The sequence below is a fragment of the Lissotriton vulgaris genome, chromosome 3_1 (assembly GCF_964263255.1).
Source record: "Lissotriton vulgaris chromosome 3_1, aLisVul1.2, whole genome shotgun sequence".
Taxonomy (NCBI): domain Eukaryota; kingdom Metazoa; phylum Chordata; class Amphibia; order Caudata; family Salamandridae; genus Lissotriton; species Lissotriton vulgaris.
In genome coordinates, this window is record NC_141689.1 from 1,513,759,511 (window position 1) to 1,513,778,566 (window position 19,056).

The 19,056-nt window shown below is 47.7% G+C and overlaps 1 protein-coding gene across 4 annotated transcripts in view; it reads right to left on the minus strand.

Annotated features, from left to right (window-relative positions):
• Window positions 1-19,056, minus strand: part of COPS4 (COP9 signalosome subunit 4) — a 260,796-nt gene that overhangs the window by 48,227 nt on the left and 193,513 nt on the right. For all 4 annotated transcript variants that reach the window (XM_086961983.1, XM_086961985.1, XM_086961984.1 and 1 more), the window contains exon 7: window positions 4,704-4,880. In XM_086961983.1, the coding sequence (XP_086818109.1) occupies window positions 4,704-4,880 (177 nt within the window). The remainder of the gene's footprint in view (window positions 1-4,703; window positions 4,881-19,056) is intronic.

Here is a 19,056-nt window from a genome sequence, read left to right on the forward strand (position 1 = left end):
ATTCATCTTGCAGCATTTGGTCTTACAATCTTTGACTGCCCCATTTGCCATACATCATTTTTCATGACTGAAGAAACAGATATAGCTTGACTTGATTGTAGAGTTAAAGGTTCTTAACAAAAAAGCATTTTACTTGCCGCAAAACACAAATTTTCCAGACTGATAAGAGTACGTTTTGCCAGTCTGTCAATCTGAACGCTGATCCAGTGTGTATAAACAGCATGCAGGTATTACATAGCCAAAGTCTATGTAGGGTCATGAGTCACATTAAGGAATACTTTTTAGGTCGAGCCTGGAATAAGCATCCGAAGGATGTGTCCAGGTGGAGACTTATAGCCGCCTGACTCGGGGGAATGAGGGACAAAAGGGTGTTACGAGCTTTTCTCCAGGATTTGGGTGCGCGAACGCGCACGTTCTGTCCCGCCGTGGACATCCCTCCGATTTCTTCAACTTGCCACACATGCGCGCGCATATACACACACAGCCAGACAGACACTCGCTCACACACACCTCCTCCCCCACACACACACACACATACAGGCACACACACAGGTACAACACACGCAGCGCACCCCTCCCCTACTCCCCCCAAGGGCTTACATACATACACACACACACGCGCACACACACACGCACTCCCAACCTTGCTCACCGGGCACATGCAGGGCTTCCATCACTGGGGGGGGGGGCTGGCACCGTCAATGTGCCCCGACGCCCCCCCCTCACCGGCTCCTCTCGTCCTGTCCCTCCGTGTCCAGACTCCGCAGCCCGCTCCGTTGTTTCTCCGCCCCTTCAGGAAGTTCGTGCGTGTCAAGCCTCTTCTTTCTCCCGGCCAAATCCTATTTGCGTGTCAGGCCTCGTTCTGAACAGCTGTCATTCAGAGTCAAGTCAAGTCAAGTCAGATAATTTATATAGCGCACTACATACCCAGAGGGTCTCAAGGCGCTTAGAAAGGGGAGGAGGATTAATTGTCAAATATCCACGTTTTAAGTTGCTTTCTGAATGCTAGGTGGTTCTGGGTAAGGCGAAGGTAAGCGGGGAGTGAGTTCCATGTTTTGGCAGCTAGGTATGAGTAGGATCTGCCTCCCATGGTGGTCTTGTTGATGCGAGGTACAGTGGCGAGGGCTTGGCTGGACGAACGTAGTTGGCGGGAGGGGGTGTAGAAGGACAGTCGTGAGTTGAGGCATTCTGGTCCGATGTCGTAGAGTGATTTGTGTGCGTGGGTTAGCAGTCGGAAAGTGATTCTCTTATTGACGGGTAGCCAGTGGAGGTCTTTCAGGTGACCAGAGATGTGTTCGTTGCGCGGGATGTCTAATATGATCCTGGCTGAGGCGTTTTGGATTCGTTGGAGTTTCTTCTGGAGTTTAGCGGTAGTGCCTGCGTAGAGGGTGTTTCCGTAGTCCAGTCGGCTCGTGACCAGAGCATGGGTGACTGTTTTCCTTGTTTCGGTGGGGATCCAGCAAAAAGTTTTTTTGAGCATGCGGAGAATGTTGAAGCAGGATGAGGATACGGCGCTGACTTGTCTGTTCATTGAGAGTGAAGAATCCAGGATGACGCCTAGGTTCCGTGCGTGGTCTGTCGGGATGGGTGCTTTTCCAAGGGCTTCCGGCCACCAAGAGTCGTCCCATGCAGAGGGGGATGTACCTAAGATGAGGACTTCTGTTTTGTCTGAGTTCAGTTTCAGACGGCTTTGTTTCATCCATTCAGCAACTTCTTTCATTCCTTCGTGTAGGTTAGTTTTGGCGGTGCTGGGGTCATTGGTGAGAGAAAGGATTAGTTGAGTGTCATCCGCGTAGGAGATGATTTTGAGGTTGTGTTGACGGGCGATGGCCGCGAGGGGGCTCATTCAGAGCGCTGCTCCAGCGACTTCCGGCCCCCTCTGCTGAACGCTGGCTGTAGTGCACATCTGCAGCCTCCCTCGGGAGTTTAGTTCTCTGAAGCCATCTTCGATTTCTACAGTCAAGTACATAAAAGCTCATAAATACTTCTATGAGGAATGGGAGGGCCAAGGGCGAAGAGCTTTTAAATGACACAGGTCCCGTACACTGAGGCAGAAGCTGCGGGCCGCGGCGGGGTACTCAAATCGAGTGGGAGTCTTCACTGCGGCGAGCTGCACGTCACTTCGTGTGCAGCTGAGCGCCGCAAATAATAACCACGTTGGCTACCTTGAACATGAGCTGTGCAGAAGTGTTGCAAATACTTCTAGGATTTCATGTCCGAGCTTTTGTATACTTCTTTTTGTGGGTACAACTTAGTCTAAGGTTGCGCTAATAGGAGTTAATCGAAAGCTTTAGCCCATGATAGGTACAGAGCAAAAGGAGCACAGCAGAAGGGAGCGACGTGGCTCCCTAAAGAGCTTGCAAAGGAACGACGTGAAAATGACACGTGAAATGTAGCACTCGCAGAGTGACCAGCGGAGATTCAGTCAGTGGCCCATGAGCCCGAGTGAAATGTCACCGGCGCGGCGACAACAGTGCCAGGAGGACACACAGACAGCGTCATTCGTTGCCCGCTGCGCAAGAAGTGGCATTGGTGGTAATCGCGGGCGGTGGCAAATTAAACTACGGGCAAGTGGGGGGACGAGGAGTGTGTCAGCAGCCAGTGTCTGGGGGTCGCCGGAGAAGGAGACTGATGCAGTCCAGCACAGTGCATCATGCTGCCGAGCAGTCAGTGCTGCATCTGAGCTGTGCGGCCTCGGTGGGGACCGGGAAACGTCTCTGTACTCTTCTAGTTCAAGTAAGTTTTTAATTATACTACTACATCAATGAGGTTGCATCTGAAAAATATATTAATTTAACGCAATGGCATCTCATCGGCAGGGCTGCTCACTCTCGTCATCCTTCCCAGTGAGCCTCCTGATTTAAATCTGCAGTCAGTCGGATCATTGTGATCATTACAGTAAATGCACGCGGGCCGCAGTCTGACTGTCTCAGATATGATCATAGGGGCACCAGTAAATTTATAATCTTCACGGTGCACTGTGCGTGACAGTAACCACCAGGCAGGGCTCTCTGCACAGTGGGGGGGGAGAGCGAGGCAAAACACGAACACAGGTCAGTCATGATATAGCTCACTGAAATCACATCTGGTGAGATAGTCTTATAAAACAAGATTCCCTAGTAGCCCCCTTGAAATTTTTTCATGCGGCTCTAGAATGTTGAGAGTTTCAGAAATAATAATGACTAAGCGAAGCTGGCTGTTTGTTTTTTACACAGCCTCTCATACGGACACACACACGTTTTCATGTAATAATATTCTGTTGGAGCGGAGTACATGAAGATCGGCTGATTTGACAAGGATTACACAATACACATAAGTGAAGAGACTGACTACGCTCATAACACTGAGGTCTCCATATTCTATGTAGGGCAGTGTATTCTTAAGGCAAAATCTTAAAGCTACCTTGCTCAAATGGGCGTCATTTCATATATTTATGTGTTTCCCTAGTCTTTGTTACGTGATTTTGCACAGGAGAAAACACACAGCTTATCTGTAATTTTCTTCATTCATTGGAAAGTTTACTCCCTTTAAAATCTGAACACAGCTGCATGGTCCGGTTTATGGCTAATAAATCATGTCTGCAGGCACACTGCACCCTCACACACACACCGCACCCTCACACACACACCGCACCCTCACACACACACCGCACCCTCACACACACACCGCACCCTCACACACACCCCGCACCCTCACACACACTGCACCCTCACACACACTGCACCCTCACACACACTGCACCCTCACACACACTGCAATGGAACATACACTCCAAATACCACTCAGTGCCACATAATTATAGGCAACATAATTGCACACCTCATACTTACACTCTACTCAATGCAACATAAATACACTTTATCTATCTGTCTATCTATCGCCCTCACTCTGTCTATCTATCGCACTCACTATCGCCCTCACTCTATCTATCTATATATTGCCCTCCCTCTATCTATCGCCCTCCCTCTATCTATCTATCGCACTTACTCTATCTAGCTATCGCATCACTACAGCATCACTCAGCACCACCACAGCATCTCTCAGGGGCACCACAACATCAGTATGTGCTACCACAGCATCACTGAACGCCACAGCATCACTCGTCACCACAGCATCAATATGTGCAAACATTCAACAACAACTCGTTCAAATATGTTCTCTCAATGTTTCAAGCTTTATTACAAATGTCACAAAAAGATGTTAATATTTCACTTCTGTTCTTGGATTTCCGTCACAATAAAATACAATGAACATAATCTTTAAATATTTACAAAAGCTATTGCCATTATAAATTACAATAACTTTTATTTCAGTATTAATTCTTAAAAAAATTAAAAGCCATTTTTATTTGTAATATCAATACATCTAGGTCACGTAAATACAACACATATTGCATTACAAATACTATAGGTGCCACATTTGCGAAAGTTAAAACTATTGCCATTGTAAATGACAAAGCTATTAATTTCGCTATTTTCAAAACCAACACATAAATTAAAAAAATTGTCATTTACAGTACCAATAGCTCAAACTTTCCTAATGCGAGACCTATTGCATTGCAAATACTTGTTATCCTTTGCTATAACATCATCTCTCTTATAGGACCACTCTGAAGTTTTGATGCTTAGCTTCAAAGATGAGCATATTAGCATAGGACATTATTGCAAAAGTAAAGACAGCTGCTGTTACAGAAAGAAACATACCCATGCCATCTAAAGTTGTGGCCTTCTGATGAGGCATAAGCATGGCAGCAAACTCCTGCAGTTGGTTTCCTCTAATTATTCTGTCTAGGTACATCTTCTCCAGGATCCCATAGGCCGCCAACTGCTGGCATCTCTCATCCTTGAATAAGGTGGCAAGCATACGAGAGCGCTGCTGTCCTAGGAGAAATAAAAGTTTCAGCAGAAACCTTAAAACATATTGCTTCTGCATCATCAATCTTGCTGCGCAACCGGCAAATGTTTAGTTGTAGGTCAGTTTTTCAAAAGACAGTTCTCCAAAATGCTTAACATAACATGTACATAAAAAGGAAAATTACAATTATATTGTGTGTGGAAAAAGGTCAATCGTAGGAACATATGAATTTTCAGCATACTGCCTTTGTTTAGAATACTCTAAACTGGCTGAAAGTTTGCCAGAATACTTTAAAAAATGATAATCAAACAGTGGTTGAAGCTCACACCACCAAGTACTGTACACAAGCGGTTAACTCACTTCTAAATTGGTTATGCAAGGCAAGCAGATACTACAAGTCTACTTGAAGAACCCTGAAACCTCTGATGTTTGCCATTCTGAAAAGGCCAAGTTGTTGCCCTCACACAGGGGAAATAATGGTTATAAAGAAGTTAGCATGCAAGTAGACCTGTGAGAACCGTATACCAGGAATGTGCAAACACGACTCCAGACATTTTGGTCACAAATGAATATCAAGTTTATATATGCTGATTATTGAAAGATTTTAAGGGGGATGGGGGGTGAGAGGGATGTCTCCTTACATGCCACTTCTGTAGAATATAATCTAGCCCATGCTAGTAGTTGAGGAGCTAATGGCTACTGACATGGCATTGATACCTTTCCTTTAGGAGACATCATGGGAACCTTAAACATCCATAAAGCCAATAAGACATCTGGAAAGGATTTTGTGCTGGTCAATTTTTTTAAATCAGACACCATAATGTGTAGTCCTAAACTCATTTATGTGCTAAACCCTCGGCCAAAGCAAAATCTCTAGAGGGTGGTTGTAGGAAAGTGGATTATTATTTGGGGTGGAAAAGTGTCCCCCTCAAAGGATAAGGCCAGCGCCGGTTAGATGTCACACTAAATAAATTAAATGAACCTATTCTTAATCCTCGGTAATGTGACACAGTTAGGCGTAATCAAAGGCAACATGTCAAGTAGTTAAGCAGTGCACACACGGCAGAAATAGTCACATAAAACATAATAAAATTCAACAACTAATTTTAGTATAATGAGAAAACAATGATGACTAAAGCAAGACCAAAATGGCAAATATCCAGTAAGGGGAAACAGACATATAATTTTTCAAAAATTGAAGTGAAAATTGAGGTAGACCGGGACCTTGGTGTGATTTAAAGGCAACTACAATGGAACCCAGGTTGGATAAAACAAGTGCACGTCTCAGTGAAAGTAGAGGAGTAAAAATGTACAGAACAGGTTTTAAGTCTCAACGCAGATAGGGACTTTTTAATTTTTTAAGAAGAAAAATCTTCCTTAAGAGGTCCGCCACAAATTGTAGCCACCACCATAGAGGCAAAGGCCAGATACTTGAAGCAAAGAAGCTTAAGATATTTCTCCCAGAATGAGGACTTGGTTGGTTTTTCTGAGGTGATGGGAGCCTTGTACAGGACGGAGCTGAAATTCAATGAGAAGCCATGGAACAGTAGGTCAGATATTTTCAAACATCTGAATCTCTGGAGGAACAGTGGTGTAAAGTTCCCAAACTTTCTTCTGATGCCCAAACAACCACATGAGTACACTTCTAAAGACCCCATATGACCTCACTGGAGGGCACTTAAAAACTCCGGAAACAGCTAACAGCAAAGTCTAGGATCGGTCCTATTGCCACGAATCAACTGAAAACTTCCAGGAGAAGGGCTCATTGCAGCTTGCTGTGTCCTTGTAGCCACATTGGAGGGTCAGTCAATTAACTCTTGGAGTCCACATCTTTGCTCCAAGGTACAATAGGGAGCAGTGTCAGTATTTCAGTGCTCCTCTCAGGTCACAGGCAGCAGGACCAGTCCTCTTCTGATCTTCTGCAGGTCCAGTAAGTGTTGAGGATGGTGCCTGAGGATGCCACATTTATACAGGCTCCAGCTAGTGAGTGGAGGTGACTCCATGCCACGCCCTAATCAACGGAGAAAAGTTCCCCGGGGGAACCCTACACACTTTTTCAGCACTTCCGGTTTGTCCTACTGCAAACAGTCCCAAGGCGCCCCTCACTTTAAAAATCCAAGATGTGGAAACCTTCCACCCTGGTGCACATCCTGTGTACCCACCCACAGGCGTGGCCAGGATAATGAGGATACTCCTCTGCTCTGTGGTCACTCAAAATCAGCTCTGCGGGTTGTCTCCTACTCTCTCCCAATGGGGTTTGGTGCCAGCCCGACTAGGGACGGGGCATAAGCTGGGGCCTTTCCAGGAGTCATCAAACATTTACTACCAACAAGGAAGGCCTATTTAAAGTAGATTAAGCTGCAGTCCCACTCCAACTGGTGTTCCGGGCAGGGGAAGAGAACATTTTGCAGCTTCTTGGCCATTATTCAGCACTAATCCTTTATGGGTTTCCGGAGTAGCGTGCTTTAAGATTCTGCTATCTTTCCGAATCCGAATAACTGACTAACCTATAACTGACTAACCTATCCACCACTTAATTTTACTTGCATGTTTCACTATACTAATTCAACACTAATCCACTAGGGGCCCCGGAGTAGCGTGATACTCGCCGTAAAAGCACTTGGACGTCTTGTCAGGGGTAGTAAGCGCAATATAAGTGCAATTACAATACAGTACAATACAATACAATACAATTATCTCTGTCGTGGGAGTAGTTTTCACACCTCCTTCAGACAAAATTCAGGCAAAGTAGCTGCTGGGCAGCTCCACAAATTACAAATTAGCCTCCAGCTCCTTCAGGCAGGGTAAATGCAGCCTTATAAAAGTTACATTTACAGTATATTTAATAAGAATCCAACTTCACCACAAGAATGGATTTTTATTTTAACATATAATAAGTCTTTGACTGGAATCTGTGGATGGTACAAGTCAAAAGTTATAAAGTCTATAATCTACACTTTGACTTTTCCTATGTGCTAGCTACAGTCTCACCAGTGTTGTTTTGGGCCTAGTCACTGGGGGACATATCACTTCAAATGTCATACGTTCCACTCTTAAATATTATGCACACTACCATCTAGGTAGCAAGGAGCACTTACAAGTGACTTTAAGACTTAAAATCTGATTTTCCTACCATTCAAAAGCGTGATTTTGACAACAGTGGAGCGGGGTCAAGTCTACTGCTGTTAGGTAACACTGCGTAGGCCAGAAGCAAGCTTCTCACTTCCACTGTAGTAGACGATACAATAGTTGCTGAAGTCCACAAGAGGGATTAAACTTTCCATGGCATGGGGGCACTCCTCCACAATATACTATGATCTTATAGGAAATTTACATGTGCCAATCAGGTTTTAAGCCAATGTCTGCATGTTTTAGGGGGTCAGAGCACATTCACTGCATTGTAGTCATTTGATGAGCTTGGTCGGTGCTCCCACGTAGAGGGTGTTTCCGTAGTCAAGTCTGCTGCTAGCGAGGGCCTGGGTGACTGTCTTTCTTAGATCTGTCGGGATCCATCTGTAGAGCATGCGGAGGGTGTTGAAGCAGGAAGAGGAGACGGCGTTGACTTGCTTGGTCATTGAGAGCGTTGAGTCAAGGATGATTCCCAAGTTGCGTGCGTTGGTGGTGGGTGTCGGGGCTGCCCCCAGTGCAGTCGGCCACCAGAAGTCGTCCCAGGCTGAAGGTTTGGAGCCGAGGAGGAGGACCTCCGTCTTGTCAGAGTTCAGCTTCTTACGGCTGATCTTTATCTAGTCGGCAACGGCCTTCATTCCTTCGTGGAGGTTGGCTTCGAAGGTGATGGGGTCCTTGGTGAGGGAGAGGATCAGTTGAGTTGCGTAGGAGATTATGTTGAGGTCGGGCGCGTGTGCAAGCGGGGCCATGTAAATGTTGATCAGTGTCCGGCTGAGGGAGGATCCCTGGGGTACGCCGCAGATGATCTCAGAGGCTTTGGAACGGAAGGGGGGAGGCAGACGCTCTGGGTTCTGCAGGAGAGGAAGGAGGTGGTCCATTCTAGAGCCTTGTCTCGGATCCCTGCAGCGTGGAGGCGTGTGCGTTGAGTGCGGTGGCAGACTGTGTTGAAGGCAGTGGAGAGGTCTAGGAGGATGGGTGCTGCGGTGTCACTGTTGTCCAGCAGGGTCCTGATGTAGTCGGTGGCGGCAATGAGGGCAGTCCTGGTGCTGTGGTTGCTGCGGAACCCTGACTGGGAAGGGTCCAGGATTCTGTTTTCTTTGAGGTATCTGGTTAGCTGTCGGTTGACGATTTTCTCGATGACCTTGGCCAGGAAGGGGAGCAGAGAGAAGGGCCAGAAGTTCTTGAGGTCTCTTGGGTCTGATTAGGTTTTTTGAGTAGGGCGTTGATCTCTGCGTGTTTCCAGCTCTCTGGGAAGGTCGCGGTCTTGAGGGAGAGATTGATGACGTTGTGCAGGTCGGGTGCGATGGAGCTGCTTGCTTTGTTGAAGACGTGGTGCGGGAATGGGTCTGACGGAGAGCCGGAGTGGATTGTGCTCATGGTCTTGATGGTGTCATCGACGCTCACGCTGGCCCAAGCTAGCAGGGGGACGTGGTCGTTGGTGTGCGAAGGGTCTGTTGTGTTGCGGTCTGTTGGAGCTGTCTGGGTGTTGAAGCTGTCGTGGATATCTGCTATCTTGCGGTGGAAGAAGGTGGCGAGGGAGTCGCACAGGGCTTGCGACAGCAGGATGTCGTTGGTGTTGGAGCTGGGGGTTGGAAAGTTCCTTCACCACGTTGAAGAGCTTCTTGCTATTGTGTGCGCTGTTGTCGAGGCGGTCTTTGAAGGAGGTCTTCTTGGTCGCCCTGATGAGGTGGTGGTGGTTGCGGTGGGTGCGCAAAACACATTGCTCTGGAGTCAGACCACAGGCAGTTTCCAGGAAAACTGCCTAATAAATCTGCTGCCGAACTGCTTACAAAGAGAGTCCAGGCTAATGGTGGTTAGCATTCCTATAAATTCCAAACAAAAACACAGTCCACCTACAGCATGTTTAGAAATTGCTGCATAAAAAAATATGTAAGGAGTGAATTTTTTGATTTAATTAAAACATGAAATAACTCAGGGCAGCATTCGATTCTATTGATTTTTGCTTTCAAAAATGATTTGGAATGCCCCTTTAACAGCAAAGACTGGGCTAGATATGGTTATTCTTTTTCTACATGCAGCTTGACACGGTTTATTTCACCTGCGTGGACATGCTTCCTGTCCCTGGTACAAAGGCTTCTGGTATTGTTGTCTTCACCAATAGGAATGCATGAAAGAAATGTTGGGCAATGCCATATCCCTTGAGATGAATGTACCTCTTTTCTCCATGCTCACTATGCTTTAACTGCTCAGTTTCAGCCTTCATTTTCTCCATTTCAACATTAAAAAAATGGCAATTCCACAAGTCTCCTATGCAGTTGCAGAGATGCAAAGCGAAGACAAGAACAATAAAGTGATACAAGATCATGGCAGTAATTTAATGTGGACAAGTCTGTTATGTGCTTCATTACACCCATGAGATTACAGTTTTCTTTTTCAGGTGAAAAGAAGGGGGGGAAGGAAAAGTAAAGAGAGTGCTGGCATTGAAAAGTGTATTATACTTTTTGTGCCAAATGGAACAGAGAATCAGGTGCTTAATTGCGATTAAGGATTATTGGCGGCTTCAACATCCATGCACTGCTTTTCCTGTTTTCACGTGACTGAGTGGTCAAATGAAGGCATGAGGAAGACATCATTAGTTCAAGAAGAAAAGAAACTAAGAATAAAAGAGGTGATAGCTTGTGGTCTGGAGTCTATAAGATGCTATAACATTGGAACATATAAGTGAAGGTTTTCTTTTTGATCTTCCTGTCCATGAGTATTGAAAGGCTGCTGTGTCATCCACCAGCCAAATACTTAATGGCATGGCATAAAAAGACTGAAGGGCAGAACATGTCAGCCTAAATTTCATTCAGTGTATGGGTTTGTGTGACGCCTGTTGGGTTACTTGCATCTAATCTATGCTGGTTCTCTACTGGGTGATTTCCTTTAGTGAGACCTTCACTCCTGGGACAATGTTTAGATGAAGGAGTCGAATGCCTGTAACATTCTTCCCTACGGAGTTCCTTACTATGATGATCCTCTCTTATCCAGGGGTCTCTTGCAATTGATGTCAGAGGAGCTATCTGCCATTTGCTTTTTGTAAAAATGTTACTGCACTAGCTTTTCTTCCCTCAGTTCTGGGAAATTCACTGGAAAAAGGATCTAGAGACAGAGGCATCACAAGAGGTTTCTGGGCCACTTGTGGAGTGACTGATACAGTGTCTGACAGAGAGGACCCAGTATGCCATTCTTTTTTTTGATTTCAAAGTGTTTTTATTGAAAATATAATTTACATATACAAAATAATGCAGTTGACCCGTTTGCTTGGCTTAGTGACCGTGGATATAAAGGAAAGAAAAGAAGGAGGGTGGGGGGGTTATTGTTCCAGGAGGGCATCCAGGGCCAACCACATCCCCCTTCTTGCTGTATGGTTGGCTGGTTGGTAATTTGCTGTTATATTGTCCGCCCCTCTCAGGAAGGTTACCCAGTTAAACCAGCGTTTGAAAGAGGCTTTTCCCGTGTCCTTCCAGTTGCCTAGGACAGTTTTGGCCGCGGCCGTGAGCAGAACATCTACCAGGTCGCTGTTTTCTTTCGAGTCGAGTGTTGTATCCAGGAAGGCCATGGTGATGCCTGGTAGGCCGCGTGTGGAGTGGCTGCCCGTGAGTGTGTCTATAAAGTCATGGACCTTGCCCCAGAATGCCTTGACCTTGGGGCAGTCATATAGAATGTGTGCCAGGTCTCCCCTTGCTTTCTGGCAGTTCCAGCAGGTGTCATTATCCCTAGCCCCCACTGTCTGTAGTTTGGCAGGTGTCCAATGTAGCCAGTGCAACAGCCAGTATTTCGTTTGGGAACGCTGGGGTGTTACTTTGTTTTTTGAGGCCGATGACCATAGTCTGGCTTTAGCTGCTTCGGTGAGTGGGTTACTGTATGCTCGCTCCCAAAATGCTAACGTTTTGTTGTTGAGCGCTGTAGTGCGCGGAGTGATGAGTTTGTAGATGTGCGCTGTCTGGTGTCCCACTTTGTTTAGGTTTTGTGTGTACTGTAATATTGAGGGTTTTTGTTTCGAAAGGTTGGCTCTGGTGATTGCTGCTTTGGTGCTAAGGAAGGTGTAGAAGTCTCTGTTGTGCAGTGTGTGTGTCTCCTGCAGTGTCTCAAAAGTGAGTGGGTTGTTGTTAAGCTCTAGTTGTAACGGTGTTGTGATCCCTTTGCTACACCACCCCTCATTCATTAGTACGGCACCTCTGTATGTTATTCTGGGGTTGTGCCACAAGGATTCCCACTTGGAGTTTTTGATGCGGACCTCCAATTCTTTGTCCACTCTGAGAAGGGCTGTCTTGGTGTTCCTGATGATGGCGTTTTTTGTTTCTGGGTGTTTGCTGGCTGTTAGCGCCATTAGTGGGTTTGCCCCCCCCAGGATGTTCCTCTCCACCTCCATCTATACTGGCGAATAGTCTGGTGTGGGGGAGATCCAGTGTATGCCTTGTTTCGCAAGGCAAGCCGTTTGGAATGCCTTATAATTAGTTAGGTTGAGCCCTCCCAGTTCCTTCTTCAGTCTTAGCTTTGAGAGGCTGATTCTGGCTCTTTCCCCCCCATAGGTATGGGCCGATCTAGTTGCCACATACATTCCATCTACGCATATGAATCCACCTGCATTAAAGGTGGAACCATCAAATAATATCCAGGACTTTAGACCGGGTCCAATTCAGGAGGGTGCCCTCTCAAATCTAATCTCCTTGCCGAACTCCTCCCTGCCTTTAACTCCCAACAAAAGGGTCATCGACAGGGGGCCACCAAAAAGTTTACAAGCAACAGAAGTATCAAAAACGTGGGACATCTTGCTCAACACCATGCAACGAACTGTTGATACTCTTCACTTCCAATCAGATAAAATGGACCTACAGCTGTCTTTATTAGACACTCTTGCTGTTTTTGTAGGGCGGATAGACGACAAACTCGGCCAGTTAAATTCGCTAATCAGTAGGGCTCAGCAAGATGCAAAACTGGCATGTAGTTGTGTTGTGGTCCCATTATCGACAAACTTGCAGCACTTCCAGAAATTGTATCCAGCTTACTAGAAGGGCTGCCAAAAGGGACAAACGCAAGGCCCGAGCGCACCAACTCGGGCGGAACAGCCTCTCATGTAGCACCAACAGGAGGGTCAACTGCAGCGAGTTCCACCAATAAAGTCTCACCGTAGTCGCCATCATGGCTACTGCCACCGGAACTGGCCCACACGGCAATTTGTTCCTCTTCTCCTCCAAACGCCAGCAAGCCACTTCTCAATGCGAAAGGGCGGCGTCAGCTGAAAAGGAAAGGCCGTAAAAAACAAAAGCCAATAATCATACCAGAAGTCTACCCACTCTTTCAATTAAGAAAAAAATCTGAACAGCTGGCCGGGAGCTCTAACGCAGCAAGCCTATCAGAAAGGATCCACTCCCTACGGCCCCTGGACTTTCCCCCAATGGAGTATCCGTAAAAGCAAGTCCTACTGCTCCCACATTGGAGGGTGGCACAGTTGCACTTGTCGGCAGAACTGGATCCCAGAACAAGTCCGACAAACACTGTCTCTGCAATGTGGCTAAGGAAAGTCTCCTTAATCTACCACAAACATCTGATTCTGTAACAGTACAGCCAATTCAAACTTCGGATTCCGCGCGGAACTCATCTTTCCCCACCTGTGTAAGCTTCCGTTCCCAAGAGCAGGCGGATCCACGGCTCCCGAGCCCTCAAACTAAGCTTTTACTCACCACAGCTAGTGCTACCACAGATTTTTCTGTGCCCGTTTCAACAACTCTTACCTTTGGAGAGCATCCAATTGGAATTCAGTCTCACTCTGACCGCAACAATTTAAGCCCTCAAGCCCAGAACAATCAGCTAATCCCTCTGCAACGTTATCCAGACGCCCATTCTACCAGCATCCTCTTTACCCCGAAGTACCAATCTAGGGGGCCATTTGACATCCTGAACAGAGGGAACCTATTACGGCTACTCAACACCATACCAGCACTTAAGGACTTATCTTCAGCGGACCTTCTGTCCATAGAATTCATAAGAACAGACAGGCTGGATGGGAATGAGGCGACAAAATCTACGTGGACTTCCCCTGAAACTGTCAACAAAATCCTTAAGGAGCAAAGTCTCCTTAAAGTATGAGGGATCAACATAGCTGCCCACCATAACGCAGGATACCCGCTGCCCCTGCTAGAGAGGCCCCAGCAGCGTACCAATACAACTGCAACGACACGGTCTGTGCTGAGGGGTGCATTGGGTTCCTCTGCTACAGTAGCGCAGGCGCCACAAATGGAAAAGAGCTCAAGGCCGACAAATACGCACTGTACGATCGAACATCGGCTCATCAGGATATGCAATTCGCAAGCCAACCACCAATGACAAGGACATCGAACAGAGAAAGATCTGCGCATGGACACTCCGCATATGGATCTATGCCCATTGGAATATCAACGGGCTCTACAATAAAGTAGCGGGCATTGAGTTTCTAATATATGTCAAATTGTTTGACATCATCCTCCTCCAGGAAACTTTGCTGGAAGAGCCGATTCATCTAGAGGGCTATACTTGCCATCATACCCCAGCCAGAAGGAAAAGCAAGTTTGGTCGTCTATCAGGAGGCCTAGCAACCTATCTTAAAATATCAACGATTGGTTATGCCCGGGCACTCAGCTCAAACTCCTTGGCCATAAATACAATGGAGTTATTACTTAACTTCGGGGGCAAGATGAAAGAGCTACAGCTGACCAACACCTACATCAAACCTAAAAACAAAAGACAGGAGGGGAAGATCTTGATGGACCATTTACATAATGCTATGACTACTTGTACATCATCAAACCTAATTTTGTCTGGAGACTTTAACCATTGCATTTTAGGGTCTTCTGATAATAGCGACATTCAGGCCCAGTCATTCCATTGGAATATACCAACTCAAGCATTTAGCAACCAATGCAAGGCATCTAAGGCTGCAAAAGCATTACTTGAAGACCTAGAACACATGGGCCTGAGGGTCCTAAACGGAAGATTCGCAGAGGACTCACCACCTGTGCCCTCATTCACCTCAGGCAAGACTACCTCTTCAATTGATTACACGCTAGTCTCTCTTACGTTATTTCATCACGTTCTAGGCTACAATTTAGGAGATAGGGGTGATAGTGATCATCGCCCTCAAGAAGTCTGCCTAGGGGTTCTTCCTGATGATATTATTTTGAACGCAATAGGTCCGCAGGATAGCTATTCCATCAACCTCAAACACATCAAAACTTCAGTAGCAAATACCGCTGAGGTGCTTCAAGCCGCAAAAACACAACTGAGCTCTTCAAATTACCCTTCCGGCAATCCAGTAGCAGGCTGGGAACTATTTACGATGGAGTTTGCAAACAACTACTCGACAACCGTACGCCACTTTTCAGCACCAGCACATGGTGTCACAAGGAAGATCTCGAGCACCCAGAAACTGGCTATGAAATTACATAAAAAAGCGATTAAGAAAGCTTTAAGACAGTTGAAGAAAAGCCCGGGGGATGGAACTCTTCTAGCAGAGATTCACAAACAACGAGCGGATCTCAAAAAACTGAAATGGGCAATTAAAAGAACAAATGAAGAAGACTTTTGGGCCAAACTCCACTATGCATCCAAGGGCAATAACAGCGCCCAGTTCTGGTCGATCATAAACAAATTGTTAAACCCGAAAATTAATGGTATAACATTTTACATAACGAAATCGTCTTGGGAATCATTTCTCATGGATCATTTCAATCACCAGGACGGCAAAACAAGGGCGCTGAATAATCCATTGGAGGGTCGAAAACTTCAATCAAGCTCAGCACGAGAAAATCCCATTTTGGAACCCTCCGTGGCCCAAATCACAAAATTAATTTCCAAAGGTAGAAAAGACGGCGCAGCTGGTCCAAACGGCATTCTCCGGCCCTTTTCAAACTGGAACCAGAATACTGGGCTGACAAGTTGATCCCCCTCTATTCATCCATTAATAACTCGGGGCGCCTTCCCGTCTCATGGAGGGGCTCAATCATCTCACCAATTTATAAGGCGGGGGACAGACTCCTTCCAAAAAAACTACCGCCTAATTGCACTCCTTGATATTGAGGCTAAATATTTTGCTGGTCTTCTATTGACTCACCTGCGAGACTGGGCTACAAATCAAAGCTTAATACCATCTAGTCAAACTGGGTTTTGCAAAGATATGGGGACAACAACCAACCTGGTGACCATCTCGTTGCTCATTGACAAGGCTAGGGTGACCAAGCAGGCTCTCCACCTCTGCTTTGTGGACTTTAAGGCGGCGTTCGACAATGTCAACCGAGAAATCCTCTGGCGAAAACTGGCCTCCTGGGGGATTCCCTCCTGATTGAATTACACACAAATACGTGGGTTCAGGTAAAGCTTGGGAACGGCTCGCACCTCTCTAGGCCTATTCCTACCACAAAGGGCCTAAAGCAGGGGTGCGTGTTAGCTCCAACTCTCTTCAACCTTTTCACAGCTGACCTGCCACCCGCCCTTGAGGCTTGTAATTCACATTAAGCCTGGGCGTAGTTCGCGTAGCCGCACTCCGCGGAGCTACGCGAAGATGCACTTGCACTCCGCGAACTACCCATAGCTCCGCGAACATGCGTAGTAGCTTGCTTGACCCGTTCGCGAGCCATTTTTCATCTTCGGGAGCGCCGTGGAACTCTGGAACCTGCTCGACACCACATCTCCAGACGTCGCCTTCCTCACGGAAACATGGATAAACGCCTCCTCAGCGCCCGACATCGCCGTCGCCATCCCGGACGGATACAAGATCACCCGGAGAGACCACGTCAACCAGACAGGAGGAGGCTTCGCCATCGTCCACAAGAACACCCTCCGCATCACGACCAACTCAGACGACACCCTCACAGCCGCCGAACATCTTCACTTCCAGATACACCCCGACCCCAAGACCACACTCAGAGGCACCCTCATCTACAGACCCCCAGGACCTCACACACAATTCAGCGAAGACATCGCAGACTTCATCAGCCCGCACGCCCTCGCCTCCGCTGACTACATCCTCCTAGGGGACCTCAACTTCCACCTGGAGAACAACAACGACAACACCACCACCACCCTGCTGGACAACCTCGCCAACCTCGGACTCATGCAACTGGTGAACACCCCCACCCACTACGCCGGACACACGCTTGACCCAGTCTTCTCCTCCAGCAAGTACATCTCCTTCAGCCCCTCCACCGGACTCCACTGGACAGACCACAGCTGCGTCCACTTCAGCTTCAGAAAGACCACGACTCACCACCACCCGCAACAGGTTCCCCGCAGGAACTGGAAAAAGATCACCACCGACCAGCTCACCACTTCACTGAGCCAGAACCCTCCCGCCAGCTCAACGGACCCCAACCAAGCAGCCAACAACCTCACACAGTGGATCACCAATTGCGCTCGCTCAACCAGCCTCGACCACTCGCAGTCCGGCTTCCGCGCCAACCACAGCACCGAGACCGCCCTCATCACAGCCACTGACGACATCCGAGCCCTGCTCGACAACTGGGAAACAGCGGCCCTCATCCTCCTGGACCTCTCCGCAGCATTCGATACGGTCTGCCACCGCACCCTAGTGCAGCGCCTCAGCAACATCGGAATCCAAGAGAAGGCACTGGAGTGGATGAAAGACGTAGTCGAGTGGATGAGGAACAGCCACCTGAAACTGAACTCAGACAAGACGGAAGTCCTCATCCTCCTGGGACGACTCCTGGTGGCCCCCTGCCCTGGGCAGCGCACCCAAGCCAACGGACCACTCACGCAACCTGGGCTTCATCCTGGACTCCTCCCTCTCGATGACCAGACAAGTCAACGCTGTCTCATCATCATGCTTCAACATCCTACGCATGCTCCGAAAGATCTTCCGATGGCTCGCCACCGAAACCAGGAAGACGGTCACACAGGCACTTGTCACCAGCCGACTGGACTACGGAAACACCCTCTATACCGGAACCACAGCCAAACTCCAGAAAAGACTAACACATCCAGAACGCCTCCGCACAACTCATCTTGGACATCTCCCGACACAGCCACATCTCCGGACACCTGAGAGACCTTCACTGGCTACCCGTCAGCAAGAGAATTATGTTCCAACTCCTCACCCACGCACACAGGCCCTCCACGACCTGGGCCCCAGGTACCTCAACAACCGCCTGACCTTCTACACTCCCACCCACCAGCTACGATCGACCAGCCACGCCCTCGCCGCCGTGCCACGCATCCGAAGATCCACCATGGGAGGAAGATCCTTCTCCTACCTGGCAGCCAAGACTTGGAACTCCCTCCCCATCCACCTCCGCCTGACCCAAGACCACCTCTGCTTCAGGAAGCAACTCAAGACATGGCTGTTCGAGCAGTAGCGGACCCCCCTCCCCCAAACGCCTTGAGACCCTCTGGGTGAGTAGCGCGCTATACAAATATCCTGATTGATTGATTGATTGATTGCCTGCATGCTCGGGATGTGTAGCGCGCGAAGTTACCCATGAGGTTTGTCCCGCCCGCATCCCCTTATTTCCGGTCACTACTAACGTGTTCGCGAGTTATTCTGTGCCAGATTGCAGTTTCTGCGTGTTCGGCAACTCAATCTTACCGACAAGCATCCTCGCGCACGCGAAAATGCTATTGAGCGCGCGAGAACTACGCTACGCAGCAGTTTGCGGAGTATTCGACAACTTCGCGTTCTCCGCGGAGCGTGGAGTTGCCGAAACTCCGCGAACGGAGCGTAGTTCTTCGCCCAGGGCTAATTCACATGCTCCTCGGTTAGGAGGCAAAGGGCTGCCCAGCATTTCCTACGCAGACCACGTGGTTTTGGTCAGCCACACGAAAGTCGGTCTTCAAAACCTTATTAACACGCTTCATGGTTATGCCATTAAAAATCTATTAGAAGTGAACATCAGCAAGACAAAAGTTCTGTCCATAACCAGGAACAAAAAGTCGCATACTTGGTCGCTTGGCACAGAAGCAATTTCAAACTGCTCTGAATACAAATATCTTGGGATCCAAGTTGACAAAGGTGGCCGCTATTTAAACCAACTAGAGGCCATCAAGAGGAAAGGCATGTTAATAGCCATGACACTGAAACAGCTA